Below are 13,693 nucleotides of genomic sequence, written 5' to 3' on the forward strand. Positions count from 1 at the left end.
CACATGTGCATTATTGCACAATTACATCACACAGAGGACAGTGAAATGGAAAGTTTTAAATGATCAGATGTTAAAGGAAGATAAGGAGACCACCTTGAGCACACCCGCTTTAGAGACCAGGATTAGAGAGCAGGGGTGCTCCTACTCTGGGCCATCAGCCTGTCCTAGGAGCCTGTTCCCGGGCAGACACTCGCCCCTCCTTGGTGCCTTTGAGAGGGCAGAGCTAGGAGACTGACTACCTGCACAGTGGGCAAGGCCCCTGGGGCATCCCAATGCCCCCAAAGAGAGAGATCCAGGGTCTCATGTAAGGGTGGGGGGGGTCTCACGTAAGGGTACAGGGCTCAGGTTGGATTTGAGGCCCCGGCTCTGCTAATCCAGAGCCTTGGGGCCATGAGTAAGCCACTCAATCTTTTTAAGCCTCAGTTTTGTCATCTGCCAAATGCAGGTCTCAGCCTCATAGAGTGTGGCAAAGATGACATGAGGTGCCAGAAGTGCCTCGCACAGAGCACGTACTCAGCCAATAATGTTTTTGGTAACAGGCCTTTGAAAATGAAATAAGCCATGTCCCCTCAGGATATTTCATAAGAGTCTGGCAACAACTAAATGAATGTGTTATATGGAGACTGAGATGTAAAAACATATAATGATCTAGGGACTTGCTCAGCTGTCCAGCGGTTAAGACTCCACACTCCCAATGCAGGGAGCACGGATTCAATCCCTGATTGGGAAACTGACTGGGGAACTAAGATCCCATAGGCCATGAAGTGTGGCCAAAAAATTTAAAATAAAAAAAGTTTTTAAGTAAAAAAATATATATATAATGATCTATATTCATGACCTCCTAATGGGGTTGCTAAGGCCGAGTACATCCATTGCCTTCTGTGGGTCTAATATTTCATTTAAGTTTAGCAACTTTACAAATCAACTGCGTAAAGAAACTCAAAATAAGGCAGAGGGTATCTAGGAGCACATGAGGAACAACTTTCATCTTCAGCAGATGCGACAGCAGGGACCTTACGCTTTATATATTAGTGCAAGGCCCCAAGCATATACATGTTGTCTGAAAGTCTAATAATGAGTTGTATTTTTCCAATCATAAAAAAGCCAGACATATATTTGTAAAAGAAAAAAAGAAGATAAAATAGACAAGGTATCCCCAAAAAAATCCCATCGACTATTACAAAAGTTAGATTTAAAAAATCAAATGAGAGGACTCTGCTAGGTGGAATTTTTTTTTTAATTCTTATAAGGCTCACACATAGCAAAATTATAAAATACCCAACTGCTCCCCCAAAATAAAACATTCAAATTAGGGCTAAATTTGAGGGCAAAGCGGTGAGGGTTGAGTTTCAAGCAAACTGACCACAAAGGGACTGGAACACAAGGGAAACTACTACTAAAGGGGAGTGCCTGGGGCCATCCCTGGGACCCCCAAGCAGCGGGAGGACAGGGCACCCAGGGCAGCTCCTCCCACCCGACCCCTCCCAGGCCCGCAGAAGGTATGGCTAATGAGTACTCATCGGGCACAGGGAGCTGAGAAGGGAGACAGAGGTGTTGGCTGGGGAGATGGCCGGGGCCTGGGGAGGCACCCAGACACTGCAGGCCCCCGCTTAGGGTAGAGGGGATGGAGGGCATTGTTTACAACAGGGGTCGTGTCAAACTTTCAGCCCCAGCGGCCCCTGGCCAGGCTGCTGACATGGACGGTTGGTGCTGGGCACACAAGTGGAGGAGAAGGAAGACAGAGACAAGAGAGAGGGAGAGAGACAGCCAGAGACTGCAAGAGAGCCTGAGATACGGCCGGTCAGACAGACAGGAGAAGGAGGAAACGGGAGAGAGATACTTACTTCACGGTTTATCCGAATCTTAATGATTCCAGTGAGGGAACAGGACAAAGCAAAAGAGACAGATATTAGGCCAGAGGCAGATGGAGGTGGACGGCAGGGCACAGGAGTGGCTGGAATGGGTGATGCCCAGCAGGCGTGGCAGAGCAGAGACGGGTGGCCAGGCCTGGGCAAGAGAAGGGCAGGGGCAGGGCCCCGGCGGGGCCCCAGGAGAAGCCAACTAGGGCCTTGAGGACCCCGAGGCGAGGCCCCTGTCCCTGTCCCCATAGCTGCCGAAGTCTGAGAGGCAAGGCCAGGTCGGACCATACTGCAGCCTGAGGAGAGGGTGAGAGAGGGGGTGGGTGGGGGAGAAAGCAAGGGATTCTGGCAAATATGGGCGAGCGCATCTGGCCACCAGGAGGAAATGAAGAAGGAGAAGAGAGGCCACATCCACCATCCCTGATTGCTCCCCACTCCCGGATACACCTCTGACCTGGCACACTGGTTCTGCCTGAGATTACCCTTCCCTTCCCTCTCCAGCCACCCAAAGCCAGCGCAAGCCCTCTGACTCCATGCAGCCCAACACGGCTAAAGCTGGCCCCACCACTACCTTTGCGGTACAATGCTGAGAAAGTCATTCACTCCTCTTTCCTGGCCTGTGATTGCCCATCTAACCTGAATTCATTCCACTTGTATGTTTATGAGCCTCCCCGACTAGAATCTACGGATTCAAGGAAAGCAGGGACTATGTCTCCTTTTTCACAGGTGTATTCCTGGTGGCCAGCACAATGCCTGGTACACAGTAGATGCTCAAAATACATTTAACATCCAATGAATGAATAAGTGATTCTCTGCACACTTGACTTGCTGCCGGTCGGGGAGTCTGATCAGCGTCCCTGGGCCTGTCCTGTCCCACTCTCATCCACACTTGGGGAGCGGATTCATCGCCTCTTCTTCACACCCAAGCCCAGGCCCCACTGGCTGCCTGCCCTGTCTCCAGCCCCTCCCTCTGGTCCAGCCTGACCAGTAGCTGCTGCGGTTGGCAGGACAGCCTTGTCATCAGCAGCACAGGCTCTGGAGACCCTGACCAGCTGAGATGCGGCTCCCTTCTTGACCACTTGCTAGCTGGGTCACCTAGAGGAAAAGGAGCTTCACTTCTCTGAGCCCCAGTTTTCCTCACCTGTAAAGTGAGGCCACGATGCTGACCACAGCATAGGGTGGTTGTTGGAGTTATAGACAATTAAATATTAGGCATAAAGTGCTTAGCACAGTGCTTGGCACACAGTAAATGGTCAATTAACCTGAGTTTGTCACAGTCCAACACTTCCAATGCTTCCTGATGCCCCTAGGAAAAAAGCCCAGCTCCTCAGCCTGCCATTCGAGGCCTTCACAGTCCAGCCCCTGCCTGACTCAGCCTGACTGTGTGCCATGAGAACCCCACCTCCAGCCTCGGGGCCCCTCACTGAGAGGGGACCTGTTCTCACATCTACGCCTGGCTGTCTGCCCTCTTGCCTCCATTCTGCTTCACTCACACCCCCAGCCCAGGGAAGCCCTCCTGAGAGCCGCTGCCCACCCTGTCCTCCCCTCTGCTGAGCTCCCTGGCACTGACTGCAGGAGGTGGGGGCACTCAGAAATCCAGCCACGTGAACCCTGACTTCTTCCCTGCCGGGTCCCGCCCCACCGGGACAGTGAGCCTGGAGCGGCCAGGGCCAGTCGGCGGACGCCATGGTGCGAGGCACTCACATCTATGTAGTTGGCATTGATGTAGTCAGCGTCGGGGTCTCCCAGCATCGGATGCAGCTTCACTCGGTGCCGATCGTCTGGAAATACACAGCACGTGGCCATGGGGCGGGCAGGGGCTGAGCTGGGGAGCCCAGCCCCGGGGCAGTAGCAGGGAGGCTTCCTGGAGGCCAGAGCCGGGGCACAGGCAGGGCAGTCAGGGAACCCAGAGACTCAGGGCTGACCAGCGGGGCCCTCCGTATCACTGGAGGTAGGACAGGCCAGTGGTTAGTCGGGGCTGCAGTGTCAAGGAGGCCCGAGGCCTGGTGCTGCTCTGGCAGGTATCAGCTGTGTGACCCCAGGAGGGGGGCTTAACCTCTCAAGCCTCAGTTTCCTCATCTGTAAAGTGGGAGTTCTACTACATCCCACGTCACAGGACTGCTGAGAACACTAAGTCAGATGAGGAGCGTGGTGCTCAGCGCACAGCCCAGCCTGCAACAGGCCCTCCATAAACGGCTCACTCTGCTCTTCTCCCTCTTCCTGCTTCCTCCCACCCACTGCCCCCCCGATCGCAGGCCCTCCTGCAGGACTCACAGGCAGGCACGGGCTCCTGTCGGCCACCCTTGACCTTGTCTTTCTTCTTTGTAGCATCCCAGCCTTCAAAGAAACTCTACCAGAAGGGAAAGGCATAGTTAGTGGGGGGAGGGAAGCCCCTCCCCTCCCAAGAGCCCGACCCTGTCAGCAGAAGGAAGTAGGACCACGGTAAGGGCCAGGTTCAGGGTTAAATTTGGGGCCTGAGATGAAGTCACTGTATATTCCTTTATATGTGAGGGACTAAGTTTAATACCAAGCAGTGTGGGGAGGGGAGTGAGAAAAAGAGGGGGAAAGAGGTAATTATAGCTCAGAGACATTTCAGAATGAAGGTTAGGTTTAGGTCAAATCCAGGTCTGACCTGGGACGAAGGTAAAATTTTGAGGGTCAAATTAAGTCCAGACGGAGGTAGGATGGGATTCAAGTCAGAGTTCAAACGGAGCTTAGGACGAAAGTTAGGGTCAAAGTTACACTGGGGTTTAGGCTGGAGGTCAGGGTCAGTGTTAGTGGTCAGGTCCACATCAGGGATGGATAAAGGATCCTGGCAGGGTCCAGACAGAGACCAACATAAGATTCAGACACTTTTTAAGTCAGGGTTAGGATGAGGGAGAAACCAGGTCAGGCTGAGATTAGGGCCAAGGTCAAGGCCAAGAAATTAGCTTGAGATGGGGACTGTCAGGGCAAGGATCCATCCAGGGACCAGCTGAGGGCTGCCAGGGTCCACAGTGAGGAGGAGCCAGGGAAGGCCCTGGCGAGGGGTCCCAGCTGGACGGGGCCAGGCACCTCGTATTCCTGCTTGAAGCCGTAGCCCTCGGCCGTCTTCATCTGGTTGATGTGCTGCAGGAGATCGGCCACACGCACCGCGGGGTGCAGCTGCCCCGTGTGATACGGGGAGCCCTTCCGGCCACACGGCCGCCGCGGTGAGCCCCCTAGGAGGCTGCTGGCCTCAGTGACCCCACCGCCGCGCTGGTCTCCTGCAGCCAGAGAAAGGAAAAAGGGGCTCCTGATGTGCACCGGCCCCAGCCAGGGGAACCCCACATGGACTCAGGGGGGCCGTGGGAGGGATGGGAGCACAGCCAGCGTGGAGGATGCCCGGGTTGTTTGCTGGAACCAGGCAGCTCAACCACCCGCCCTGGGTGACTCTGGACGAGCCCCTTCCCTGGGGCATCCTGGTCTTCCCACTGGTAGAATGAGGGGATCGGGTCACATGCCCTCTGGGGGCCCTTCTGGCCCAGCCCTGCAGATGGGATCCCTCGTCCCCTCACCCTCCCGGGCTTCCCAGCGAGGGCCCCCTCTGTGACTTCAGCCTGCAGGGGGCAGCGCTCAGCAGAGCCCACAACATCCCCTCCTTCCTCCCCCTCTTTCTCCCAGGGACCAATCTGGAACACTGACAACTCCCAGCAATCACCCCATTCAAAGACAAGCAAGTCCTGAAATTAGCTGCCGTTGCCACCCCCTCCACAGATGAACGGGAAGCACCTGAATAGAGGCGTTTCTCCAGCGCAAGCATTTCCATTGTCAGCCTGTGTGGCAGCTCAGCCCATGGAGAGCAGGTGGAGAGGATCATGCTGCCCCACACTCCAGAAAACCATCCCTTCCCCATGGACCACCACTCCCCAGCTCTCCTGGCCAGCCTCCCCAAGAACATCCCACCCTGGTCCCCCTGGTCAGGTCCTGGGATGGAGGAACAGCCCCATTCAGCCACACCTAGCTTCCAACACTCACTCCCACACACTCAGCACGTATCCCCTCCTCCTGGCCTGGCTGCGGTGCAGGGGCTTTCTCTGCATGTCTCACCACTGTTCTCTGCCCAGCTCTGAGCCTGCAGGGGCAGGTGGAGGACTCCCAGCGGGCCTCCCTATCAGTTCTGATGAGATGGATGAAACTGGAGCCGATTATACAGAGTGAAGTAAGCCAGAAAGAAAAACACCAATACAGTATACTAACACATATATATGGAATTTAGAAAGATGGCAATGACGACCCTGTATGCAAGACAGCAAAAAAGACACAGATGTGTATAACGGACTTTTGGACTCAGAGGGAGAGGGAGAGGGAGAGGGTGGGATGATTTGGGAGAATGGCATTGTAGCATGTATACTATCATGTAAGAATCGAATCGCCAGTCTATGTCCGACGCAGGATACAGCATGCTTGGGGCTGGTGCACGGGGATGACCCAGAGAGATGTTATGGGGAGGGAGGTGGGAGGGGGATTCATGTTTGGGAACGCATGTACACCCGTGGTGGATTCATGTCAATGTATGGCAAAACCAATACAGTATTGTAAAGTAAAATAAAGTAAAAAATAAAATAAAATAAAATAAAATGTAAACTCTAAAAAAAAAAAAACCTAAATATACCGAGTCTTCACACATGGTCTTCCTCTGCACCACTATCCCCTGATGCCTGGTGAACTCATATCCATCCATCAGGTCTGGACTCTTAATTCCCAGTCTTGACTAATGGGTGGAATGAATGCAATACCCAGACAGACACCGCCACCCTCCCCAAACTCCAATCTCTGCCTCCTCAAATCAGGGAGACTGCGGGCCCTGCTTGGGTTCCACTTCCTGTGCCGAGGTTTGAAAGCTGCCTCGAGGTAGAGGGGCAATGCGAGGCAGGCACTTCAGTTTGTTTTGCTTTTCTCAGGAATCACAGTGGAGGACTGCCTGGTGCCCAATGTCTGAAAACAACTGTTTCACATGTTTTATCCAGATTTCCAGTTGCTTACAGCTGGAGGGCAAGCCACGTACCAGTTACACACGTGTATGTGTGTGTGTGTGTGTGTGTGTGTGTGTGTGTGAGTTACTCATGTCTGACTCTTTGTGACCCCATGGACAGTAGTCGACCAGGCTGCTCTGTCCATGGAATTCTCCAGGCAAGAATACTGGGGTGGGTTGCCATTTCCTTCTCCAGGGCATCTTCCCTACCCAGGGATTGAACCCAGGTCTTCTGAATTGCAGGCAGATTCTTTACTGTCTGAGCCACCAGGGAAGCCCACCCATTACACATTTGTGGTCAAATGCCTCAAGCCCTTCATTTTTCAGGTAGAGAAACTGAGATCTGAAGAGGAGAGATTTGCCTAAAGCAGTGGCTGCCCAAGTGTGTTCCAGAAAATGCTGGTCGTGCCCGATGACTCACGTATTCAACAAAGAGAAGGATCATGGGGACAGCTTCTATGTTTTAAAGGAGTTTGTGAAATTCTGGTTTAAATAAAAATAAGTAGGTTGTTTTCCCCTGTGAAACCTCCTAGGGCTTCCAACAAGTTAGTGTGTATTTTAAATCTCCAAGAGATGGGTGGGAATAGCAAGGTTTCACCTCCGTCTTTCACCACAGACAAACTGTTTGTTTCATGAAATATCCTCAGGGGAATACAGTATACTATGGCAATTAAGAGACAGGATCTGGTGTCAGACAGGCTTCAGATCAAATCCCAGTATTGCATGTAACCTTGGGGATGTTACTTGCTCTCCAGAAATTTCCCTTTTCACACGGCAAATGAAGATTAAAACTGTTACTCTCCAATATGATGATATAAATATTCAATGTGCATGCATGCTAAGTCACTTCAGTCGTGTCCGACTCCTGTGACCCTGTGGCCTGTAGCCCGCCAGGCTCCTCTGTCCATGGGATTCTCCAGGCAACAATACTGGAGTGGGTGGCCATTCCCTTCTCCAGCGGATCTTCCCGACCCAGGGATCAAGCCCAGGTCTCCTGCATCTCCTGCACTGCAGGCAGATTCTATACCAAGATTATGTATACACAGCACCCAGCCCAGTGCCTGGCACATGAGCACCTGCAGATGGGGCTCTGGACATCACTGGGAGTTTCCAGGAAAAGGAGGATCCCCTTGAGTTTCAGAAAGCCAGGCCAGATGGTTGACAAGAGGTGGCCTTTCTGCCTGGGTCCTTCTCCACCACTGGATCCTGGTCTAAGACATGACAATTCCAAAGAGCATCCACAACAAGCACACAAGACAACCACACAAATTTCAAGCAAAAAAAGACTTCTGCTGGTTCAAAGATCTCAGAGATGAAAGGGTCCTAAGTGTTCTTCATGGAAACCGTGTTGACAGCTCCACAGTGAGCTCTCCAGACAGAAAACCCAGCAGCTCATCTCAGAGATCTTGAAAGGCTGAAAGCTCTGATAGGGCCTCACAAGTAAGCATGGAATCATCTGGCAATGGCTGAAGACAAGCAAATGCCCCCACTGGTTGGGAGGAAGCCAGAGCCAAATTTGGGCAGCTTCCAGGTGAGCCCGAGAGCAACAAGATGTTCTCCAAACAAGACCACCAGAGGACAAAGGATGATGAATGATGATGCTGCCAGGAAGATGTTCCATTTCCTGGGCCCAGAGAAGACATATCCTTACTCTTCTCACCCATGCATTCCCACGGGATCTCTCTCTCCCTCTCTAACACACACACACACACACACACACACACAGATCCTGAGGACTAGCTTGCCCGCACAGCTGGAAGCCCCTGAAAGGATGACAGAAAGGAAGGTAAGAGCCAGCCCTCAGCTTCAAGGTGGGCACTCAGGCGCTGGCCTTGGCTTTCTCCAGCTCCATAATGATTATGGGATAATTTGGGGGAGTAACCACTGGATGCTTGCTCCTTGAAAGAAAAATTATGACCAACCTAGACAGCATATTAAAAAGCAAAGACATTACTTTGCCAACAAAGGTCCAGCTAGTTAAAGCTATGGTTTTCCCAGGAGTCATGTATGGATGTGAGAGTTGCACTATAAAGAAAGCTGAGCACCAAAGAATTGATGCTTTTGAACTGTGGTGTTGGAAAAGACTCTTGAGAGTCCCTTGGACTGCAAGGAGATCCAACCAGCCCATCCTAAAGGAAATCAGTCCTGAATATTCATTGGAAGGACTGATGCTGAAGCTGAAATTCCAATACTTTGGCCACCTGATGCGAAGACCTGACTCATTTGAAAAGACCCTGATGCTGGGAAAGATTGAAGGCAGGAAGAGAATGGGACAGCAGAGGATGAGACAGTTGGATGGCATCACCGACTCAATGAACATGAGTTTGAGTAAACTCCGGGAGTTGGTGATAGACAGGAAGGCCTGGTGTATTGCAGTCCATGGGATTGCAAAGAGTCGGACATGACTGAGCAACTGAACTGAACTGAACTGAACCACTGGACAGCTGATGTTTTGCGGGGAGGACTGGAGGCCCAGAGGAAAGAACACTGGGTGTGGAGTCAGAGGAGCCTGAATGTGAATTCTGACTCAAGTCACTCGACCTCTCTGGACCTCGGTTTCCTCATTTGAAAATGAGGATCCTCAGACTTCCCTCAAAGATAGGCACTTCCCCCAATTCCCATCCACCCTTGATGAAGACAGGCCACCAGCTATGTAACCAACAGAACACTATACTTCTCCTTCACTATTTGCAATTAGCAAGCAACTTTAAAGAAACACAACCTGTAACAATAGCTAACAAGATCTAACATACTGAGGGCTTTCACATGCCTGGCATGATTCTTAAGCCATTCAATCCTTAGAATATCCCTATGACGTAGGTGTTATTGTTATTCCCCTTATTACATAGGGGCTTCCCTGGTGGCTCACAGGGTAAAGAATCTACCTGCAATGCAAGAGACCTGGTTCAACCCCTGAGTTGGAAGATCCCCTGGGGCAGGGGATGGCTACCCACTCCAGTATTCTTGCCTGGAGAACTCCATGGACAGAGGAGCCTGGCTACAGTCCGTGGGGTCACAAAGAGTCAGACACAACTGAGTGGCTAACACTTTTGCTTGTATGGGCTTCCCAGGTGGCACTAGCGGTAAAGAACCCACCTGCCAATGCAGGAGACATAAGAGACACAGGTTTGATACCTGGGTCAGGAAGATCCCCTTGCAGAGGGCATAGCAACCCACTCTATATTCTGAGGCCAGAAGGGTTGAGTGCCCTGCTGCTTAAGTGGCAGCATTAGGATTCATGCTCAGCCCATCTGACTCCGGGACCCTATTGTCTTCCTCTGATTTCCTCTTCCTGATAAGAGGGCATTTGTGGTGTCAAATAAGGGGCATTTATTTGACAAACCATTTGGCTGGAACCCTCTGGTTCCCATAGCGGTCAAGAGCTCTGGAAGGATGAGAACCCAGAGGGTTTGAGGGTTTCAGGGCAGGATTAGAATCCACAGGGGCACATTCCAACAACTTGGGAACATCCCAGCTCAACATTTACTCAGCATGGGAAGTCCCTATTTAAAATTTCCATACTGAGGTTGAATCTAATCAACATGGTTTTAAACCACAAAAATCTGGCCTCACTGTTAGGAAAAGAAAAGTAGCGGCTAGACCAGGACACGGCATAAAGAAAGAGAGAAGCCTTAAGACTGAGCTTCAGTCTCCTGAATACATCTTGAGCTTCCCAGCAGTCACACCTTCCCCCTGCGTCCAGCATCCTGCCTTCAGTGTCCACCCCTCCTCACCGTCCATCAGATCTTATCCATCTCAGCTGAAACCCTGGCCTCCCCTGCCCAAAGGTGTGTCTTCTCAAGACTATGGCAACACATTTTCCCCACTGCTCTGCCAGCAGTTAGCCCAGTGCTGAATCTCCTGGGTCCATCTCACTTCCCAACTAGATAGTGAGCTTCTTGGGTGCAGAGCCCATGTTTCCTGCCTCTCTCCGTCTCTCCCTAGGACTCAGCAGCAAGATGTGTGACCACAGCACCCCCACCTCCCACTCCCCCCAAAACCCACTTGAGTTTTCCGCCCAAGCAGACCTCGCCAGGTTGTGAAATGTGCATTTACACACGCATTTACATTTGCACACGCTCTGTGCATTTACCTCATGCATAGATGCCTTTGCTTCCCGTCTCTGCCAACCCAAATCCTACCCGGTCCACCAGGCCTGCGTGATACAGCAATTTGCAATTCAAAGATACCTGCATTTAAATCCTGACTCTGCCACCTTCTGGCGGTTTGACCCAGACAAGTGATTTCTCCTCTCTGCATCTCTGTTTCCTTGTTTGTAAGATGAAGAGTTGATTAACAGCTCAGTGGAAACCCACTCCAGTACTCTTGCCTGGAAAATCCCATGGACGGAGGAGCCTGGTGGGCTGCGGTCCATGGGGTTGCTAAGAGTCAGACAGGACTGAGCGACTTCACTTTCACTTTTCACTTGCATGCACTGGAGAAGGAAATGGCAACCCACTCCAGTGTTCTTGCCTGGAGAACCCCAGGGACGGGGGAGCCTGGTGGGCTGCCGTCTATGGGGTCACACAGAGTCGGACACGACTGAAGCGACTTAGCAGCAGCAGCAGCAGGGCTGTAGTTAAATTTAATGAGGGAAGGTCACAGAGAACATCATGCAGAAATGCAAGTCAATGGACTTGAAAGCATAAATGAAATGGACACATTCCTAGACAAATATAACACTAAACGTGTCTTTTAAAAACAGAAAGCTTGAAGAGCTCTTTATCCCTTTAAATAAATTGAATTAAAAGTTTTAAATGTTTCCATAAAGAAAACTAAAGACAAGGACTCTTTTGGTTTCACTGATGAATTCCACCCAACTTTCAGGGGCTTGGAGCCAATGAGTCCAATCTTCTGTGATAAGGAAAAATGAGACAAGATCTCTGTGCATTTTATAAGACGAGTAGAATCTGGATACCAGAAACCAGACAAAGATAACACAAAAAAGAAAAATTACAGGCCAATCCCACTGGGGAATACAGCTTTAGAATCTTGAACTATATGATAATTATACTAAATCCAATAATTAATAAAAAAAATATTACGCATCAGACCAAGGCGAATTTACCCCAGGAATGGAAGGTTATTTTAACATTAGAAAATCTATCAACACAATACTGTAACGCAATTATCCTCCAATTAAAAATAAATAATTTTTTTAAAGGGAAAAAAAGGAAAATCTAAAACTGTCACTCACCTCACTAACAAACTAAAGGAAGAAAAATGACATTATGAGTAGCTCCTAAAGAGTCAAACAAATAGACAAATATAACAATACAGATATAGACTCACAGACATGGAGAACAACCTAGGTTTTGCCAGAGGGGCAAGGGGGAGGAAGAAAGGCAAAATAGATGAAAAGGATTTAGAGGTACAAACTACCAGTTATAAATTTTAAAAGCCACAGGGATGTAATATACAGCACAGAGAATATAGCCAATAATATTGTGATAACTTTCCATGGTCTATAATCTAGAAAAATATCAAATCGTTATATTATATACCTGAAACTAACAATACTATAACCCAACTATACTTCCATTAAAAAAGAAAATTTATCAAGGTGGATGGATATAAGACCAATATCTATTCGCACAAAAATCAACTGCATTTCTCTATATGACCAATACTTAGAAATATAATATTCTAAAAATATACCCCATGTGTGCTGGGAAAACTGGACATCCATATGCAAAAGAATGAAGTTGGACCCTTATCTAACATCATACACAAAAATTAACTCAGAAAGGACTAGAGACCTAAATGTAAGATCTAAACATAGGGCAAAAGCTTCATAACATAAGATTTGGCAAGAATTTCTGGGCTATGATACCAAAGGCATAAGCAACAAAAGAAAAAAACAGACAAAATGGACAACATCAAAATGTAAACATTTGTTCATCAAAAGATACTAATCGCAGAGTAAAAAGGCAACCGACAGAATGAGATAAAAATGTTTGTAAGTCATTTATCTGATAAGGATTAATATCCAGAATAAATATAGAACTCTTAAAACTCAACAGCAAAAGGACAAACAGCCCAATTCAAAAATTCTCCAAATAAAGTACACAAACAGCCAATAAACTCATGAAAGGATGCTCAACATCACATCACTCCAGCATTAGGGAAAAGAAAATCGAAACTACGAGATACCATCTCACATCCATGACGATGGCTGCTATAATTTTTTTTTTCTTTAACAGAAAACAAGTACTGGCAAGGATGTGGGGAAAACTGGAACCCCTGTGCACTACTAGGGGGGACGCAAAATGGTGCAGCCACGGTCGAAAACCGTGGCAGGCCCTCAAAAAATTAAAAATAGACCCACTGTCTGATCCAGCAATTCCATTTCTGGGTATATACCCAAAAGTACTGAAAGCAGGGACCCGGAGAGATGTTTGTATACACCCATGTTCATAGCAGGCTTCCCTGGTGGCTCAGGCTTCTCCTACAGTGCAGAAGACCTGGGTTCCATTCCTGGGTTGGGAAGATCGCCTAGAGAAGGGAATGGCAACCCACTCCAGTATTCTTGCCTGGAGTGTTATTCACAATAGCTAAAACTTAGAAACCACCGAAGCGTCTATCAACAGGCAAACGGGTCAGAAAAGCGAGCATATACATACGATAGAATATTATTCAGCCTTAAAAAGAAAGGCAATTCTGGAAGTTCCTTGGCAGCCCAGGGGTTAGGACTCTGAGCTTCCACTTCAGGAGCCACAGGTATGACCCCTGGGCAGGGAATTAAGATCCCTCATGCCATGCGGTGCAGCCAAAAACTAAGAGTTTAAAAAAATTAATTTTTTCAAAAAGCAATTTAAAAACAGGCAGTTCTAAAAGGTGC

The 13,693-nt window shown here is 49.4% G+C and overlaps 1 protein-coding gene across 1 annotated transcript in view; it reads right to left on the reverse strand.

Annotated features, from left to right (window-relative positions):
• The window catches only part of PTPRU (protein tyrosine phosphatase receptor type U), an 86,604-nt gene that overhangs the window by 14,865 nt on the left and 58,046 nt on the right, over positions 1–13,693 (reverse strand). The window contains exons 17-19 of the mRNA XM_052635977.1: positions 4,914–5,104; positions 4,134–4,209; positions 3,564–3,640 (exon numbers count right to left, since the gene is read on the reverse strand). Of these exons, the coding sequence (XP_052491937.1) occupies positions 3,564–3,640; positions 4,134–4,209; positions 4,914–5,104 (344 nt within the window). The remainder of the gene's footprint in view (positions 1–3,563; positions 3,641–4,133; positions 4,210–4,913; positions 5,105–13,693) is intronic.

This window comes from Budorcas taxicolor, chromosome 2 (genome assembly GCF_023091745.1).
Source record: "Budorcas taxicolor isolate Tak-1 chromosome 2, Takin1.1, whole genome shotgun sequence".
NCBI lineage: Eukaryota > Metazoa > Chordata > Mammalia > Artiodactyla > Bovidae > Budorcas > Budorcas taxicolor.